The following is a 14,273-nucleotide window of genomic DNA, read 5'->3' on the forward strand; positions in this document are numbered from 1 at the left end:
CTTTATCTTTATGGCACCTTTCAAACAAATCAAAATGCAATTCAAAGTGTTTTACAAATGGTTGTTATCAACTGCAATAAAATATAAAAAAAATGAAAAGATAAAAGAATAAAAGATAAAAACAAGAAATAAAAACAATGATCGAAATAGAAAATATTGCAAAACGTTTATAAAATATAACATAAGATTAATAAGAACAACAGTTAGGTGTAAATAAAGAGAATAAGAACGTAGGACTGTGATAAAACAGAAATAAATAAACATAAATATAAACATTAAAACCATAAAAGTTATAATTTGCTGTTGTAATTTCTTTGTACTCTTCTGCGGTGTGATGTCTCCGAGGTGACGACTCAGTTTTAGTTTGGAGGAGAGTTTCCAGATGTTTTTCTTCCTCCTGGTCTCACGCTGGGTTCTGCTCCTCCTCCTCAGGTCTGGGCTACGCCTCCATGGTGATTGTGTTTTTCTGTAACACCTACTACATCATGGTGTTGGCCTGGGGCTTCTACTACCTGATCAAATCCTTCAACGCCACCCTCCCCTGGTCCACCTGCGACAACGAGTGGAACACGCCCAACTGCATCGAGATCTTCCGTCACCAGGACTGCAACAACGGCAGCCTCGCCAACACCACCATCGTCGGCAACATGACCTGCGCCGAGCTGGCCAACGCACGGTCGCCCATCATCGAGTTCTGGGAGTGAGTTCTGATCCGGGCGGGTCATGTTGGGTTCAGCCTGAGGACTGTTGGATGATTTGTCTTTGGGTTGTGGTGAACGGGTCGACTAAGATCAGACATGTTGGGTTCAGCTGAATCAGCTGGTTTGAGGTCAGATCTTTTGGGATATTCTCATGAGCTCAGCTGGTTTTGACCAAAGTAGGACTCATGAAGCAGGGTCCAGTTATGATCTGAGCTTTGTGGGTCATTAGAATAACTAACATCCAGAAAGATAAATAAGCTATATAATATTGTATAACACATAAAGAGAGAGATTGTTAATGTTTGGTTTCATCACTCTTCCTGAGTGATCCGATCATAAGTGGACAGCTTCGATCCGTCGGTTCACACCTGGTGTTGATTCGTCTCAACATGCTTCTGAGTGACCATTTACAGATTTTACAGATACACAAAGACAGAAATGTCTTCATGTGTAACGTTTGCCGAATGAACAAGTAGGTCCAAATAGTTAAAAATGTGTTGCACACCGCGCTTCTCTTCACGCAAAAAGTCTCAAAACTCAAACAACACAAACGCTTCATCTCAGCTCAGGAAACAAAAGAAGCACTGTTGCAGAGCCTTACCTTAGCTCACCTGCACAGGTACAAGATGGTGAAGCTAACGCCGATCCACATGCTTAACAAAAGTTTTGGAGGACAGGAAACATCATCAAATCTGAGGTCTGCAACGTTCATCAGAAAACAGCAGAGGCCTGAATTCAAAATGTAAAACAGGTGTTCAGTGACATGATAAATCAACAAGAGCTGATGTCTACTGAAGTTAGCATGCTAACCAGCTAGCCTGCTAGCAGCTCTGTAGCTCAGAGGTGATCGTCTGACAGCCTGTAGTTTATAAAGCAGCCAGTTCACTGCTGAGTCCAACAAGTCGACAACATAAACTCACTGAATGTGAAGACAGAAAATATTTTGACACATATTTTCATTATAATCAGAAAAATCCACCCGTCTGAACTCAAGTTTCTCTGTGACTGAACTCAGACGAGCTTCATCGCCTCGTTAACTCATCATCAGACACACTTCATCAAACTGGACACAAACTGAGTCACAGTCACCGGGTCGTTTGTTCCTACTGTGACCTTTGGGTCGTGTTGGCTTTGATTGACAGGTGGCTCAGCCCGTCACAGTCAGTCATAATTTCCTCCTGCTGCATGAAGCCGGGTCGTCGTGGCAGCGATGAGCAGTTAATGAGGTGAAAATGGTCGTTAGGTGACAGAGCTCGTTAGGGTTTGAATTTGGCGTCAGGTCTCTGAGGAGAGGAGGTCAGGACAGGACAGGTGAGGACAGGTGAGGACAGGTGAGTGTGAGAGAGTGTAGGTGAATTATTTCTTTTATAGTTCAAACCATAAACATGCAGATTAATAAATGATATCATTATGAAAGTATTATCTCTGGTGTTATCGTCGTTTTATCCTGAACATTGATGAGGAGTCATTTCCGTCAGCGATACTTTGTTGCCTGTCAGCAGTTTGTGTGTTTAATCTACAGAGAAGAAGAAGAGAAGATAAACAGCCTCAGTCTGCTCTGATTGGTCGGCTCACACACGCCTGAGCCAGCACCGCTAACAGCAGCAGAGCAGCTGTGTTAAATCAGTTCTTACGTGCCGAATGAGCGGCTGGATATAAATTGTAGATGTGTGACATGGTGACGTTGTGTGATGTCACAAAGTCACAGAACGAGGCGTTTAGGAGCTGTGTTTTCTGTGGGAAAGACGAGCTTCTGTTGGTGCACACTTTGACCTTTTTAACTTTGACCTTTTAAAACACTGAAGGAAAGGAAGAAACTAAAGAGGTCACAGTTTCCTTTAAGGAGCTGAAAAGCAGAACAGAGGCTGTTTTTGTTCTGTCGTCTGTTGAACAGCTGTAACTCATCATGGTGTGTAAAGTTTTCACTGTTGTCAAACAAACATGGCTTATATTAAATGTGTTCATTAATTAGTTTCATTAAACTATAAAAAAAGAAAAGTTTCAGGAGAGTAAACTGTAAACAATGCATGCTGGGAAGATTAAGTTGTATTTAATAAACAGCCGATAACATGAGAATGTAATCTTTACATATTTTTAGCATTTTGTGCATTTTTTTTGAAAAGGAATCAAAAAAGATGACCACATTTTCTGGATCATTGCAAAATAAGTGTTTATTATATTCTAATTATATGAGAATATCAGCTGATGATGTCTGTCAGATTTCTTTTACTCCCTGAAGTCGATGTTTCACACAAACATGAGTGAAGCTGCAGCTGGAGATCGTCAAATATTCTGTCTTTAAATTGAGTTTGTGTCAGAAAACATTAACAAATGATCAAATGTATTCATGTCTCACAGCGTGACTGTAAACTGTTGTAGACGAACGGACTCTGACTCCGTCTCGTCTCGTCTCTCGGCCTCCCTCTGTGCAGGAACAAGGTTAACATCTCCTCTGGTCTGGAGGACGTGGGACAGTTTAACTGGGAGCTCATGTTGTGTCTGATGGCCGTCTGGGTGATGGTTTACTTCTGCGTCTGGAAGGGAGTCAAATCCACTGGGAAGGTAACACACACACACACACTCACACACACACACACTCACACTCACACTCACACTCACACACACACACACACACACACACACACACACCTTGTACTGACTGTTATCTGTCACTTGGTGTTTTATAGTTTACTTATTATCATCTCTTATCACAGCTTCAAACAGGTCTGGTGCTAATTATTAATAATGAGGAATATAAAACAACCTCAGGTGATCGCTGACGCAAACTTCAGTCCACAAGTGAAATACGAATATTTGTCATATCTATATTAATAACCTGTGTGAGGGCTGGATATCATTAAATATGATTAATAATTGAATATATTTACTTTTTAAATAAAATATAATTTCATGGGAATTAAATACAAAATAACTTTCAATATAAATAAAGTATAATGAGTTCATAAATGAAAGTCAGTGGACTCAGTATAATATAGTTTAAACATACATGTAAATATATGGATCAGTTACTTTTACTGATACTTCTGATACTCGAGTACATTAAACATCAGGTACTTTAAGGCGAGTACTCGAGCTAACAGCCGTGTTCATTACGGTCCGTTACATAACGCTGCTGAAGGTCAGAGGTCACCTGACTCAGGTCATGACCCGAGGCCATTGGTCCTGGAGTCTCTCCTCTACATGTTCCTGCTCGCTCGGCTCTGACCCGAATCGAGGTCAGACAACAAGAAGGAGAGTTTCACTCTGACGGTGGTGACATCATCGGTGCAAAAACTGAGAAGTGCTTTTTAAGTTCAAAAGAAACGGATGTGGAACTGTTCCTTTAAAACTACAACCTCCAACTGAGACTGTGTGTGTGTGTCTGTGTGTGTGTGTGCGTGTGTGTCTGCGTGTGTGTGTGTGTGTGTGTGTCTGTGTGTGTGTGTGTGTGTGTGTGTGTGTGTGTGTGTGTGTCTGTGTGTCTGTGTCTGTGTCTGTGTGTGTGTGTGTGTGTGTGTGTGTGTTCGCTGGCTCGTGATGATGATGACACTCGTACACACTGCTGTCACGTGGTAGGCTAACCGTTGCCATGACTACAACAAAGGGGGGTGGGGTAAGGAGGGACAGTGGGGGCTGTGAGGTGGCAGACTGTGATTGGCTCCCTGCGAGAGGGCAGCTCGACTGCAGTGGGACGTGACTGAGAGGAGAAATACCCATACTGTGTACTCTGTGTACTGTGTGTGTACTGTGTGTACTGTGTGTGTACTGTGTGTGTACTGTGTGTACTGTGTGTGTACTGTGTGTACTGTGTATACTGTGTATGTACTGTGTGTGTACTGTGTGTACTCTGTGTGTACTGTGTGTGTACTGTGTGTGTACTGTGTGTACTGTGTGTGTACTGTGTGTACTGTGTATACTGTGTATGTACTGTGTGTGTACTGTGTGTTCTCTGTGTATTCTGTGTGTACTGTGTGTGTACTGTGTGTACTGTGTGTGTACTGTGTGTGTACTGTGTGTACTCTGTGTGTACTGTGTGTACTCTGTGTGTACTCTGTGTGTACTCTGTGTGTACTGTGTGTACTGTGTGTGTACTGTGTGTACTCTGTGTGTACTGTGTGTGTACTGTGTGTACTCTGTGTGTGTACTCTGTGTGTACTGTGTGTGTACTGTGTGTGTGCTGTGTGTACTCTGTGTATTCTGTGTGTACTGTGTGTGTACTGTGTGTACTGTGTGTGTACTCTGTGTGTACTGTGTGTGTACTGTGTGTACTCTGTGTGTACTGTATGTACTGTGTGTGTACTGTGTGTACTGTGTGTGTACTGTGTGTACTCTGTGTGTAGTCTGTGTGTACTCTGTGTGTACTCTGTGTGTACTGTGTGTACTCTGTGTGTACTCTGTGTGTACTGTGTGTACTCTGTGTGTACTCTGCGTGTACTGTGTGTACTCTGTGTGTACTCTGTGTGTACTGAGTGTACTCTGTGTGTACTGTGTGTACTCTGTGTGTACTGTGTGTACTCTGTGTGTACTCTGTGTGTACTCTGTGTGTACTGTGTGTACTCTGTGTGTACTGTGTGTACTCTGTGTGTACTCTGTGTGTACTCTGTGTGTACTGTGTGTACTCTGTGTGTACTGTGTGTACTCTGTGTGTACTCTGTGTGTACTGTGTGTACTCTGTGTGTACTGTGTGTACTCTGTGTGTACTGTGTGTACTCTGTGTGTACTCTGTGTGTACTCTCAGGTATTTATGGATGTTAGAACAAACTTTATTCACAGACTCGTCCTGATGAGTCTGAGCGTCAGATCCGATCCTGACTGAACTGAACTGAGTTGTGTGTACCGGGTCGGCTCTGCTCTCTTTCACCTTCCACGCATTCACTATTAAATCACAAACTTTACTATATTTTATTTTGAAGGAGTTTCAAACTGTATAAAAAGTGATTCAGTATAAATGTTAAATACTTTTATTGTCAGAAACATGGTTTCTCTGAGGAGGAGAGGATGTAACTCACTCTGTGCGTCTTCCCTCCACCATGTTGAATTTCTGTCATATCTCAAAAAGACAAAGAAATGAAATGAAAACATTAAAATGGGGTCGTGAGCGCGGCTTCATATCTGTCCTCTGTAGCGTATGAACGGGTTGGTAACCGCTGTTTTATTATCATCAGCTCTGAATTGTTGCATCACGTCGGTGACGACCTCGCTGAGCGTCACTGATTAACGTTCACGTTAATGAACGGCTGAACAAAGTGAAAGTCTTCACACTGGACCGAGGCCGTCTGTAGTTCCAACAGAGTGAGACGTCTTCTTTATAAATTATCACTTCAATCACAACAGATCAATAATATAAGTTACAGAATAAATAGTGTTTGAGCCGTCAGTGTTCAGATCAACAGGTTATTAAATCAACATTTAGATAAAAATACAGAAAGTTTTTAATGTAAACGATCACAACAACAACATCTCGACCCGATCAGCAGAATCAACTTCAGATGAGTCAAAACTTCACGTTTCTTTAGGTTCAGTTTTCAGTTTTCTGTTGATTATTGTTATAGTATGGTATTATTTTGACCTGTGTGTGTGTGTGTGTGTGTGTGTGTGTGTGTGTGTGTGTGTGTGTGTGTGTGTGTGTGTGTGTGTGTGTGTGTGTGTGTGTGTGTGATCCAGCAGCGCTCACACGGCTCTCAGTACCAACAGAAACAGTTTTTATTGTTGATCATCAGCAGGAGGCTGAAAGCTGAGCGGGGCGAGAGAGGCTGAGACACAGTGGAGAGAGAGAGGGCGGCTCTCTTCACGTTCACACGCTGGAGACGTCTTTACATCAAATCAGATAAAAAGAATAAATAAAGTTTGAGTCAACATTAAAAATATCTTTTTAAAAGATTTGAGTACAATATCAAAAGTTTTGAGTGTGTGTGTGTGTGTGTGTGTGTTACCTTCAGGGTGTGTGTGTTACCTTCAGGGTGTGTGTGTTGCCTTCAGGGTGTGTTGGATCACTGTAGAAAAATGTCGTCCGCTGTGATTTGACTGAAACTCGACTCCACCTGGAGCAGAACGCTCTCCATGATGCTGAAACTCTGTGTGTGTGTGTGTGTGCGTGCGTGTGTGTGTGTGTGTGTGTGTGTGTGTGTGGGTGTGTGTGTGGGTGTGTGTTGCCTTCAGGGTTTGTGGGATCATTGTAGAAACATGTCGTCCGCTGTGATTTGACTCAAACTCGACTCCACCTGGAGCAGAACGCTCTCCATGATGCTGAAACTCTGTGTGTGTGTGTGTGTGTGTGTGTGTGTGTGCGTGTGTGTGTGGGTGTTTGGGTGTGTGTTACAGTCTCAGCAGGTCACGTCTCTTTGTGTTTCCTCAGATCAGGTTTTATTTGTTTTCTCTCTCTGATTCTCACAGACTGTTAAAGGACCAGGCCGCTGTGCTTTTCATGTTCCCCTCTGATGGTCGATGGCTGCAGGTTTAGTCGACCACTTATTATCTCACATTTACAGTCTGTTAACATTTGAATAGAAACAGCGAGGCTTCAACATCAGCTGCAAACTTTCTGCTCCATTTAAACTGTAAACAAACGTGTCCATGTGTGTTTTATGGGAACGTGGTGTCCGAAGAGGCGTCTTTCACTGGCGGCAGCTGATTGGACAAACAATACTCGTTGGCTGCTGCTCCGGGATTTCAAACCGGACCAACAAACAATGTTTAGTTTTAATATATTCCTGAAGTTTATCGTTCTTGACCTTTGTTCAGGATCACCGGATGCCCCTGATTTGCATTAATTAGCCAATATTCAACGTTGTGCAACAGCTTTCAACAGGCAACACTACAGCTGTGTACAGAGGCAGAGAGCGGGAGGCGTGAACACGTAGACACGTACATTCATTCAGTGTTACAAGTAAAATCCTGCATTTAAAATCTTATTAAAATATACTTTAAGTATGAAACTAAATATCATCTAACTGGACTGAGCGTCACTAACACTGCAGCTGGTGAAGACGAAGCCAGTCACAGCTGCTGTCGACGCCAAGCAGGAAGACGTGACGAGAGGCGAGTTTCATGAAGATGATATCCAAAATCCAAAATCCTAAATACCAAAGGAAGGAAAAACCTGAAGAGAAATACAAAACTGAGGAGGAAGCAGAGTAAAAGAAAAACAGGCTTCAGTGGACACAGACAAAGACAGGAAGTGGAAAGTAAACATGACACACAAGGATATAATCTACAAAATAAAATCATGACAGCTACTTCCTGCCGTGGAAGGTGTCACAAATCTCCTGACAGCTGTCATTTACATTTTTATGAGGTGCACTTGAACGCACCATGAGGTCCCTGTGGCTCGATGCTGCGTTTGATTTAATAATAAATAACAATATATTTTAATTTATCACTTGATTTTAATCAATGATCCTGCAAACTAACCAGTAACTAAAGCTGTCACAGATGTAGTGGAGTAAAAAGTACAGTACTGACCTCCTAACCAGTAATTGAGTAAATGTACTTAGTTACACTCCTGTGTGCGTTTCAGATTGTGTACTTCACGGCGACCTTCCCCTACGTGGTCCTCATCATCCTGCTGGTCAGAGGAGTCACACTTCCTGGAGCCTACGAGGGCATCATGTACTACATCAAACCTGACTGGTCCAAACTGGGGGAGGCTCAGGTAACATGTCCTGACTTTTGTCTCTCAAGCAAACTTACCCGTGTGCATATGAAAAGATGCCTTGAACGCATCACACACCTCTGACCTCTGACCTCTGACCTCTTCTCAGGTGTGGATTGACGCCGGCACTCAGATCTTCTTCTCGTACGCCATCGGGCTGGGAGCTCTGACCGCTCTGGGCAGCTACAACCGCTTCAACAACGACTGCTACAAGTACGACACACACACACACACACACACACACACACACACACGTACGTCACATTTCGTCGTTAATATTTAATGATTCAATGACTCTGCAGTTAAACAACGTGAGGACGATCAGAGGTGTTATCAGGACCTGTTGTTTGAGAACATGATGCAGTTTCTTGATGAGATTGTTTTCATAGGGTTTTTTAAAAACCTTCCTTTGTATAAATGAATCAGATATTCTTATTATTTAGTATCTGATTAATAAAAATGTGGTGGTGAAAGAACAAGAGAGTAATGACAGATGTAAGTCTATGTAATTTAAAAGAGGAATAAAAGAAACCTTCGTGGCTATTTGGGTCGAGATTATTGAGTTTACGAGCTGCACCTGAATGCACCATGAGGTCATTTTATGTCAGACTCCGACACAGGAAGCAGAGGACAGAAACATGAACGTTCATGGAGATGATTGACGTTTCTCTGCGGTGTGACGGAGAGTTTGACCAGATTCACTCAGCAAACAGAAAATACCTTCACATTGGGCTGATTCTGACTCAGACGTCTTCCAGCTCATTTAAACTGTGATCCAGTCATGATGAAGGTCTTTAACTTGTTGATCAGATGAATTCATGCCTCTCTCTCTCTCTCTCTCTCTCTGTCCCACAGAGACGCCTTCATCTTGGCTCTGATTAACAGTGGAACCAGTTTCTTTGCTGGTTTCGTGGTGTTTTCTATTCTGGGCTTCATGGCTGCTGAGCAGGGAGTCGACATCTCACAGGTCGCTGAGTCGGGTAAGAACCAAACACACACCGGCTCAAACTGAGACCGACTCGGTGACCGGAGGCTTTGTGTTTTCAGGTCGTCCGTCAGTTCTTGTGAACGTGACATCTCGAGAACGCCTCGAAGGAATTTCTTTTCGTTTGGTACAAACGTCCACGATGACTCGAGGATGAGCTGATTAGAATTTGGTGGCCAAAGGTCAGAGGTCAAAGTCTCTGTGACCTCACCAAACACAATTTTTTAAACTTAAGAAGTCAAACAAAATGATGAAGTTATGACGTTTTCAGACTTCAGCCTGGAGGAAAGTCTTTGAGTAGCACCAACAGTGTCAGTGTCTCCAGCCACACATCAAACATCCAATCAGTTCTTTTTCATTCAGAAATAATTACAAATGACAAGTTTATTTATATTTTAAATACAACGAATTGTTATTTTTAGAGTAGCAACAAAACACTCAAAAATATGTAATTGTAAAAAAAAATCATGTCTTACAGTAACAAACATTAGGGGGAGGAGCTCTCTCCTACACACACCTCAGTCCGGTTAAAGAACAATCGTATGTTGGTGAAACGCAGCCGGAGTGAATCAGGAGAACCAGACGGATTAAATCGTGCTCAGTCGGCTGCTGTCAGTTAGCCAATCAGAAGCCTTGATTTATGAGATGACATCATGCATCTCATGAATCATCCCCGCTTGTTATTTGTTCTGTGGGCAGGTGAAGGCACGAGGAAAGGAATCCGGCCCTATGATTGGTCGACTCCTCTCCTCCTCCAGGTTTTCAGCAGTCTTGCTGGCGAGTTGCCGCCTCTTGAGTTCTGCTGCACAGCTGCTCCGACTGACAGCAGGTCGCAGCTGTTTGTGGACTGTGATGTTAAAATGCGTGCAGGTCAGCAGGTCCACGAGGTCAGAGGTTAACTTCACCGTGACATCATGATACTCTGCACACCAGGCGTGCAGGTGTCTGTGTTCGGTCTTCAGCCAGCTGTTTGTGTATTAATATCAGCTCATGACGTGACATCACAGTTATAGTGAGTGTGTGAGCAGCAGGCTGCAGCTCTCTGACTGTCGCTTCATGTTTCTCTCCTTCATTCACACAGACGGAAGGTTTTTAATATTTCATTGATGGTTATGTTTTACTCTGAAGCCTGCAGGGATCCTCTGCTGAAGCGCTCGGATGCTTAGCTCAGTGTTTTTTAATAAAACAGCCTCCGTGCCGCTGCGACTGATGAGGACATGACGGAGGTTCGATGTGCGGCAGCTTCAGCATGACGACGCAAATCTTTTTATTTTAATCTCTCTGCAAAAAGGACAAAAGCAAATCCAATTTACTGTGAATCCTGTCTGACACGTCTGAGTGTCAGCATCGCCGTGTGTGTGTGTGTGTGTGTGTGTGTGTGCGTGCGTGCGTGCGTGCAGTATTAACTGAAGGATTATTGAAGCGGCTCTTCCACCTCATGACATGTGACTCATCTTTGTTTCACGAGGCTCTGACACACAGTGAACTCAGTCCTGCTGTAAATGTGTGTAATGCACCTTTAACTGTTGACAGTAAACATGTCAGGTTCATTAGATTTGAAGCTCATTGGATGAGACACCTGTCAATCAAAACAAACGTGTCTCCACCATCAGCTTTGTTTGTTTGTTTTCTCCTTTTCTTTCTTTCTTTCTTTCTTTCTTTTCTTTTTTTCTTCTTTTCTTTTCCTTTTTCTTTTCTTTCTTTTTCTTTTTTGGTGAATTTTAAAGTCTATAATTTTTATAATTCTCTATGATCCCAAACAAATGAATAATCTGTCTTCATTCATGAAATGTAGTTTCCATTTGCCTCTCAGGGCTTCCGTAGTTCCCTCAGTGTCCACACAGTGTTTCCTTCAGGCAGAAACGTTCTGGCTGTTTGCTCAGGAGCACGTCACCTCACGTCACGTCACGTCACGTCAGACTGAAACATGACCTGTGTGTGTGTGTGTGTGTGTGTGTGTGTGTGTGTGTGTGTGTGTGTGTTTCAGGTCCAGGTCTGGCCTTCATTGCGTATCCGAAGGCGGTGAGTCTCATGCCGGTGGCTCCTCTGTGGGCGGCGCTCTTCTTCTTCATGCTGCTGCTGCTGGGCCTGGACAGTCAGGTGAGCCACAAATATAAATATAATATCACCTTCATCACCTTCATCAGCTGATCACCTGATCACCATCATCAGCTGATGGCTCGTCTTTACTTAACTTTATTATTTTAACACTCAAGTGAAGTTCAAGTACCTGAAAACTGTCCTGATGTACCATCAGTAATGTCACTACTGGACTCATTATTTTCACATACATATTTATATAATATTGCAGTTCTTATATATTATATATAATAAGTGTATTAATGTATAAAGTCTTTGAAATGTCATCTCCCCAAAAATGAACTTATTTTATATTTTTACTGCATTATAACAGTAATGATCGTTGTTATTCTTCCTTATTAGCCTCAATCTCTTCCTGAGGATCAATAATATTATATTTTAAGTTGTGACTAATTGTTTTTCTCTCTCTCTCTCTCTCTCTCTCTCTCTCTGTCTCTGTGTGTGTGTGTGTGTGTCTGTGTGTGTGTGTGTGTGTGTGTGTGTCAGTTTGTCGGGGTCGAGGGTTTCGTAACTGGAATTCTGGATCTGATTCCCGGGAAGAACCATCATCGCTACAAAAGGGAAATCTCTGTGTTGATCTGCTGTTTGTTGTGCTTCATCATCGACCTCTCCATGGTGACACAGGTCAGTCACTGACACTGTGTGTGTGTGTGTGTGTGTGTGTGTGTGTGTGTGAGGAGTGTGTGTGTGTGTGTGTGTGTGTGTGTGTGTGAGGAGTGTGTGTGTGTGTGTGTGTGGGTGTGTGATGAGTGTGTGTGGGTGTGTGTTTGTGTGTGTGTGAGGAGTGTGTGTGTTTGTGTGTGTGTGTGTGATGTGTGTGTGTGTGTGTGTGTGTGTGTGTGTGTGTGTGTGTGTGTGTGTGTGTGTGTGTGTGCGTGCTCCTCTCACGCTGCCCTCTCTCTGCAGGGAGGGATGTACGTCTTCCAGCTGTTTGACTACTACTCGGCCAGTGGAATGACTCTGTTGTGGCAGGCATTCTGGGAATGCATAGTAGTTGCCTGGGTCTACGGTAGGCAACACACACACACACACACGCACACACACACATAGTGTAGTGTTTCATGGCAGAGTGTGTGTATGCGGTGCCACAGTGAAGTATGTGAGTGTGTGATCTTTAAATAGGTGTGTGAATAGTTGAGGTACATGATGTTACAGTAAAGAAGGTTAAAGTTCAGACGGATGAACTTCAGTTTGTCACAGCTGAGGCGTGTTTCAGTGTTTCAGTGTTTCAGTGTTTCGTGATAACTTCTCAGTGTAACGAGTCAGAAACGTTTCTCACACTGTGTCTTCTGATGAACTCGGCCGAGGAAACGTGACTTTAGTTTAGTTCAGAATCAAACTGCTTTAATGAGACGTGTCAGTGAAGCTGCTGTGAGGCTGCTGCTTCTTATCATTCAGCCTCATTTAAGTGTTGCGTGTCAGAGGATCAATGATGATGATCAGTTTGTTTATCGACGATTCAGTACTTAATTGACAAGTCAGTAGTTTATTGATGACTCAGTATTTTATTGACAACCCCCAGTATTATTTATTATTTGCAGGTGCTGACCGCTTCATGGATGATGTGGCTCGTATGATTGGCTACAGGCCTTTCCCCTGGATGAAGTGGTGCTGGTCCTTTATAACTCCATGTGTCTGCATAGTAAGACTGAACAACACACACATGCACACACACACACACACACACAGCTGTCTGAGCTCATCACAGACTGTCAGCTGGCATTAGCATTAGCTTCACAACACAACCTTTAGTTTGTTTAAACAATATATTTATTAACTCCTCCAACACAAGCAGCATCAAACACGCTCAGCCCTCCACCTCCAAGATGTCCGTCACAGTCAATAATAAACAAAATAATGATAATAATAATGACAGGAACAAAGAAGAGAGAAAAAACACTTGTAATAACAATATTCAGACATATGACATGAAAAATAACATGTTCTGTTGCTCCACGTAGTTTTCACACTCCTGATGACTTCCAGAACCATAGCTGCGTTATTTACCAAAATAAAAGGCGTTAGTGGGGAAACTGCTGATTTTCACAATAAAGAGAATATTACTGATGATAATGATATTAATGTTGAAAGAAGCCAGTTGAAGTGGTTCAGTCCCGTCTCCTCCTCCTCCTCCTCCCTGCAGGCCATCTTCCTGTTCCACCTGGTGAACTACAAGCCGCTGACCTACAACAACGTGTACGTGTACCCGTGGTGGGGCGAGGTGATCGGCTGGTGTCTGGCTCTGTCCTCCATGCTCTGCATCCCCGTCAGCCTCCTCTACAAACTCTTCAGAGCCAAGGGGACCTTCAAAGAGGTCAGCACTCACTTTTGTACTTAACTTTTTCTCATCTCATCTCTCTCATCTCATTTTCTTGACCGCTTTATCCGTGAGGGTTGCAGAGATGTTACTGCTTTATCCCCCCCCTTTCAGGGGGTTGTGGGGGTTACTGGGGCCAAATCCAGTTTTCATATGGGCGGAGGCCAGGGTATATCCCTGGACGAGTCGCCAGGGCCCTCTGACGGCAAGGTGCCAACTGCGCGTCAGGAGCAATGCTCAAGGATACTTCGGCATTTGGCTCAGTTCCGCCCAGGGGAGCCGGGGTTCGAACCAGTGACCTTCTGGTCGCTGGTCACCTGCTCTACCCACTGAGCTACAGCCGCCCCAAAGTTTTGTACTTAACTTTTTCTAAAAATTCCAGCTTTTTCCTCTCAACTCTGTCTCTTTTCCCTTTAATTTTTTTAAAAGTCAGATTTTATTCCCTTAAATTTTTCTCAAAATTCAGACTCCCCCCCCCCAAATTCTGACTTTTTTCCCTCAAAATTTTGAGAAAAAGTT

At 43.2% G+C, this 14,273-nt stretch overlaps 1 protein-coding gene across 1 annotated transcript in view; it reads left to right on the forward strand.

Annotated features, from left to right (window-relative positions):
* slc6a8 (solute carrier family 6 member 8) overlaps nt 1–14,273 on the forward strand; it is a 32,075-nt gene that overhangs the window by 15,577 nt on the left and 2,225 nt on the right. Inside the window, exons 3-12 of the mRNA XM_073470825.1 lie at nt 433–700; nt 3,134–3,263; nt 8,218–8,352; nt 8,462–8,565; nt 9,208–9,332; nt 11,325–11,437; nt 11,924–12,061; nt 12,344–12,446; nt 12,979–13,079; nt 13,581–13,751. Coding sequence (XP_073326926.1) covers nt 433–700; nt 3,134–3,263; nt 8,218–8,352; nt 8,462–8,565; nt 9,208–9,332; nt 11,325–11,437; nt 11,924–12,061; nt 12,344–12,446; nt 12,979–13,079; nt 13,581–13,751 — 1,388 coding nt within the window. The remainder of the gene's footprint in view (nt 1–432; nt 701–3,133; nt 3,264–8,217; nt 8,353–8,461; nt 8,566–9,207; nt 9,333–11,324; nt 11,438–11,923; nt 12,062–12,343; nt 12,447–12,978; nt 13,080–13,580; nt 13,752–14,273) is intronic.

This window comes from Pagrus major, chromosome 7, assembly GCF_040436345.1.
Source record: "Pagrus major chromosome 7, Pma_NU_1.0".
Classification (NCBI taxonomy): Eukaryota; Metazoa; Chordata; class Actinopteri; order Spariformes; family Sparidae; genus Pagrus; species Pagrus major.